Raw genomic sequence first — 5,734 nt, 5'->3', positions numbered from 1 at the left:
GGTTACAGAGGTGTACCGCGGTTCGTAAATGTGGCGTTCATAGCGTTAATATGGTGAATGTAAAGGCTTGTTTTGCAATACGGAATTTAAAACTTGAAGTCGGAGTTCCACCCGGACCGTTTAGCCAAAGTAATGTAGCGACCCTGGGACAGTTAAATAGTTTGTGTGTTATGTGTTGCATTATATTTCGTTGTCCGTTATGCCAGTTGTTCTATGTGCATGTATTGGAATGTTCTTCTTGTCAATCAGCGTGGGGGCGAATCATTAGGTCAGCTGGGGGAGGGCCTTGGAAGAACAGGAGGGTGGGGGCCTGCACGGGAGTGAGACCGTGTTGGGGGTTGCCGGGGTAACCGGGGTTTGTTTTGGGTCGGTTTTCTGCCGTAGGTTATGACGTTACGGGTTTCAGTGACTGGTTTTGGTTCATTAAAACTACCTTCAACTACTAATGACTCGACATCATTATTCCACCGGCGAGGTCACTACATTGGTGTCAGAAGTGAAACTATTATTATTATTTTTTTCTTGGTCCTGCTGTGCTCGGCGAGTCGGCTAATCCCTTCAGCAGCTCTCAGTCGGGATTTCGGATACGCAATGCAATTGGCCGCCCGATCTATCTTATACAGTATGTATGTTACAAACCATTTAAGCAGTGTTGTAAATACACTTCCAAAGCTTTTCAAATCTTATTTGGTGTTTTATTGGTCCTGCTGCAAAGTAAACAATGTACAAAGTAATTAAGGTACAAAGTCAAACCGAAGAAGTGATTCAGGAAATGATTTTGTTAGAGGACCATCACAGCCCTTGCCGTCTCCATTGCGTCGACCAATGGGTCCATGGTTTCGACGCATAGTTAAAAATATTGGATGTGCACGTAAGCTACGGAGAGGGTCTCCGACATGGCTGTTCGGCTATGGATAGGGCTCCCTGTGTCTACTCAGCACTTTACATGCACACGCATTTGAAAAGGCGCCATCCAGGGGCCGGATTCACCAAAGTGTTCTTAAGATAAAACTTAAGAAGATTCTTAAGAAAAAATATAAGAAGTTCCTAAGAATCTTCTTAAAGGCACCCAGTGCAACTTTATGTAAACATTCAATGAAAAATAAACATTCAATTTCTAGTCTTTTTTACACGTAGTAAGTTTCAATAACTCCATACCATTACATATCAACATTCAATGAGCAAAGATGAGACGTCGCTGTGTGGTGAGAACTGATAGAAAATCGTAAACAACAACAATCGCCGGTGGGGAGAAGCCATTTTTCCATTGACTGGAAGCCTTCTTTATTTATTGTAGGTTACAAAAAATAAAGAAAATGGCGGCATTGTTGTTGTTATTGATTTTCTATCAGTTCTCACCACACAACGACGTCTCATCTTTGCTGCTTGAATGTCGGTATGTAATGGTATGGAGTTATTGAAACTAACTACGTGTAAAAAAGACTACAAATTGAATGTTTATTTTTAAGCCTCGAAAGTTGCACTGGGTGCCTTTAAACGCTATTCACCATTTTTTTCAAGAATTGTTGATTGTCTTACAAACTTCTTAGTTTTCTCACTTAAGGGCCTGTGTCCACCAAAAGCGTTTTTAAAAGACGGAGCGCCGGTCTGCAATGCATTCTCTATGGCAGGACGCGCAAGCAGCGCGCCTTTTAAAAAGCCGGCCGGAGCGTTTAAACGCTCCACGCGCCTCGCGCTTTTAGACGCGCTCCCCCGTTGAAAAAAGTTTAACTTTTGAAGAAAAGCGCTTCACGTCATCGGCGCTTTTTTTGAACGACCAATCAAAATCGAGGATGAGGCAAGGCTAAAAGTATAAACCGAACTCAAACTGAAACAAACTGAAACATGTCGGACGAAAGCTTGATAACAGCTGTGAGCGAGTGTCCGGTCCTGTACGACCTCACGTTGAAGGCCTACCACGACCTAACAAAACGCAACCAGGCCTGGCGAGACATTTCATCTATGCTGGGCGTTACAGGTGAGAATTATTTTTTTAATTATTTATATTATTATCATGTTTAATAATGATATTATCGCATTTAACTATTAGCCGTTAGGTACAAACTGCCACCCGTACTTGGCAGTTAGTATTAACGTTTACTTGGCAGTTAGTATTAACGTTTACTTGGCAGTTAGTATTAACGTTAACTTGGCAGTTCGTATTAACGTTACTGATAGGTAGGCTTGATATTAACCTTGTAGGTTGTGTGAATTGCTAATTGTAGAGACATAATCTTGTATCAACAGCTGAAGTGTCCCGCAAGAAATGGAAGTACTTGCGGGATAAATATTTGAGGGAGAGGAAGGCAGAGAGGGACAGGAAGAAAAGTGGGGCCGGTGCCACCTCTTTCAAGAGGTGGAAGTATATGGCGATCATGGGCTTCCTGGAGCTCCATGTGAAGGAGAGGGTATCTTCTAGTAATATGGAGCAGGGAGATTATAGCCGGCAGGAAATAGCACCGGAGATCTTGGCCCTGCTAGCGCCCAGTATGTCTCCCCAACGAGAGGTAGGCCTATAACAAAAGCTATAGTAGCCTAAAACATATGCTAAAAACATACCCTAACATACTAGTGTTCTTAAGGTTTTTGTTGGGTGAAGCCAGATGCAGAGATATTTATAAGTATTCACCATTTTAATTTGCACATTTTAAACAAACAAATGTATGCTTTCTTTCACAGGTGGTGGCTCAAAGTGAAGAGGAGATACCTCCTCCCTCTCACAGCCTATCAGAGTCCGCTGTGGACACCTCTCCTCCATCTCCTCCCACTACCTCTACGGTGACTCTGGTCACACCGCTGCGTCCTGTACCTCCACCACCACGCAGGAGACAGCTGGAGCAGCCGCTGTCTGTGTTCCAGCAATCAATCCTGTCCTCCCTCGAAAAAGAAAAGGAGAATACACCGGCTCTGGAGGAGGATGAGCATTTTATGCTCAGCCTCGTCCCATCATTGAGGATGCTGTCCAACCAGAAAAAGGCCCAGGCGCGCATGAGGATGCAGCAGGTCCTTTATGATGTGGAGTTTGGAGAGTAATTAATTTGTAATCATTTTCTATTTAGATTTAGTTTTAAGATTTTTTTAAATGTGTAAATAAAATTTGCAATCAGTTTCTATTTAGATTTAGTTTAAGCCTTAAGATTTTTTTAAATGTGTCAATAAAATTTGTAATCAGTTTCTATTTAGATTTAGTTTAAGCTTTAAGATTTTTTTTAAATGTGTACATACTATCTTGGAATAATTTTCTATTTAGATTTAGTACAAGCTATAAGAAATGTTTCAAATGTGTACATAATATCTTGGAATCATTTTCTATTTAGATTTAGTACAAGCTATAAGAAATGTTTCAAATGTGTACATACTATCTTGGAATCATTTTCTAATGAATCAGTTAATTAAACATTTTAATGCTAAGACAATGTTGTTTTGTTTTCATTACATTAGGTAGTAGATACATAATGAATGCTCTGATGATGATGAAGGTGTTAAAGGTGTGTTTGTCTTCAGAAGTAATCCAGCATACAACATGAATGTTAGATTGATTTAAGAAATTTTATTATTAGTTTTGGTTTTTCGCCTTTTTTGATTTAAATATATACAAAATGATAAAAAACATATCATTATATATACAAAATGATAAACTAAATTCCATCCTGCCATGTCACTCGACCAGGCAGAGATGAAAAATAGCAGTTGAAGGTCTCCCTCACTGCGACCGCTTCCCTGGAGGCGTTGTTGCTGCCGACCCTGGGGATGCTCTGCACTGCACCCTGTGATGGCACAGTTGGAGTGCGGGGGCCATCCTCTCCCTCACCATCCCAACGCATGTAGTTGTGGAGGATACAGGTGGCTTTCACGGCGCTCTCTGCCACCTCTGGAGACACGCCGAGAACCCTCCTGTAGAGCCTCCACTGGTTGGCGAGGATGCCAAAGGCGCACTCCACAATCCTCCGGGCGTGGGACAGCCGAAAATTGAAAATCCTCCGCTCTCCCCCCAGGTTTTGGCCAGGGTAGGGCCGCAGGAGGTTCCTCCGCAGAGGAAAAGCCTCATCCCCAATGAATACATGCGGCTGGGGTCCCAGATGGTCTGCTCCAGGTAGGGGTCGATCAGGTGGAAGGTCCAGGTTCCCAAGCCGCAGAGCAGTGCCAAAGGCCGAAGACGAGAGCGTGCCTCCATCACTGCTCCTGCCGTAGGCCCCCACATCCACGACCCTAAAGCGATAGCGGGCATCCACCACCGCCAAAAGGACGATGGAGAATGCCCCCTTATAATTAAAATACTGGCTGCCAGTAGACGGTGGGGCCTGTATAACCACATGTTTGCCGTCTATGGCGCCGAGGCAGTTGGGGAAGTCTGCCAGCTTCTCGTAGTCCCCAGCTATCTTCCTCCAGTCCTCTGCCCCTGGCACAGGCATGTATGTGGAGACCATACACTGCCATATGGCCTCACACACACTCTTCACGATCCTCGCCACAGTGCAGAACCCCACCCTGTAGCTGAAGGCTATGGACCTGTAGGAGTCTCCAGTTGACAGGTACCTGCAACATAAACAAAGATAGCCTACATTATCTTCAGTTAATTAGAAAACAAAAAAGAACTGCACAGCTGCTAATAAAGGTTTGCCTTCTTATTAATTAAATATGAAAACTTTTAATTAATTTAATTTATTGAATTAATAAGAAGCCAAACCGTTAACTCCTGTTAACTCCTATCGACCTAACGTCAGTTGGTATTTAACGTTAGGTCTATAGACCTAACGTTAAATACCAACTGTTGTGTTAATTTACAAAGACACATTTCAGTTTATGCTACTCACCTCAGACAGACTCGCTATTTAGTTGACTCAACTCCTGTTTATGTCTAAACAATATAGGCTATATATTGTTTAGACATAAACAGGAGTTGAGTCAACTAAATAAAAAGTAAAACTAAATTGGTACAGTTGGTAATTAACGTTAGGTCTATAGACCTAACGTCAGTTGGTATTTAACGTTAGGTCTATAGACCTAACGTTAAATACCCACTGTTGTGTTCATTTACAAAGACACATTTCAGTTTATGCTACTCACCTCAGACAAATGCAAAGCCGTTGGGCGGGACTGATGCTCTCCCTATAATTGGTCTTCATCTTGGCGATGGTCGGCCCAATAAACGTTAACACTCCTTCAAACTGCTGCCGGTTGAGTCTAAAATAGACCTTGAAGCGATCCTCGTCCAGGCGGAGCTCTTGGCACAGCCGGTGATATTCCCCGTACTGCCCCCTGCCACGATTAATACTGTGGACCCACACTCTTCTCCGGGCAACCACGACAGGCGCAGGGGGATCGTCCGCAACCTCCGCTGCCACGGCAAGAAGCGCTATCACTCTCGGATTCATTTCGCAAATTGTAGGAGTAACCAGGACGTTCCAGGACCAATCTATGTATTCTATCAAATTTATGAACCAGCAGTTGAGTGAGTGGTCTAGCATTTGCCCTGTAGAGCAGGTGTTTTTCGAATTCAAGTCCTGAGTACGCTGTTGAATTCTTGGTGTTGACTTACTTTTGTAATTTCCTTTATATCAGAGAAATTAGGCCTAAAAATTGACTTTTTACATAATAAATATGTCTTACAATATCCCTACAACCAAAATGTAACTTGCAAAAACCCATAGTAATGTTGATGTTAATATTAATGTCACTGATTTTCTCGGCAGGTAGCCAAGACCACCTCTGTTAAGATAAATACTACGGTCAG

The 5,734-nt window shown here is 42.8% G+C and overlaps 1 protein-coding gene across 2 annotated transcripts; it reads left to right on the top strand.

The window, feature by feature from the left end:
• Positions 1–1,750: 1,750 nt before the first annotated feature.
• Positions 1,751–2,896, top strand: LOC130378411 (transcription factor Adf-1-like). 2 transcript variants are annotated; one of them, XR_008894693.1, is made up of 2 exons: positions 1,751–1,978; positions 2,680–2,703. XR_008894693.1 is itself a non-coding variant. In XM_056585182.1 (2 exons), the coding sequence occupies exons 1-2, from the start codon at positions 1,846–1,848 to the stop codon at positions 2,517–2,519; spliced, it is 405 nt and encodes a 134-aa protein (XP_056441157.1). In that variant the 5' UTR covers positions 1,751–1,845; the 3' UTR covers positions 2,520–2,896. The 2 variants fall into 2 exon arrangements, 1 of the variants encoding a protein (XP_056441157.1); XM_056585182.1 differs by having other exon boundaries at positions 2,248–2,896.
• The last annotated feature ends 2,838 nt before the right edge of the window (positions 2,897–5,734 follow it).

Source organism: Gadus chalcogrammus, unplaced genomic scaffold, assembly GCF_026213295.1.
Source record: "Gadus chalcogrammus isolate NIFS_2021 unplaced genomic scaffold, NIFS_Gcha_1.0 GACHA075, whole genome shotgun sequence".
NCBI classification, from domain to species: domain Eukaryota; kingdom Metazoa; phylum Chordata; class Actinopteri; order Gadiformes; family Gadidae; genus Gadus; species Gadus chalcogrammus.
This window is presented reverse-complemented; position numbering and strand designations above follow the sequence as displayed.

Excerpts from the sequence above, each read along its gene's own strand:
- LOC130378411 (XM_056585182.1), top strand. The coding sequence starts at position 1,846 with ATGTCGGACGAAAGCTTGATAACAGCTGTGAGCGAGTGTCCGGTCCTG. Across the intron at positions 1,979-2,247 it reads ATCTATGCTGGGCGTTACAG|CTGAAGTGTCCCGCAAGAAA; the intron begins GTGAGAATTATT and ends TTGTATCAACAG.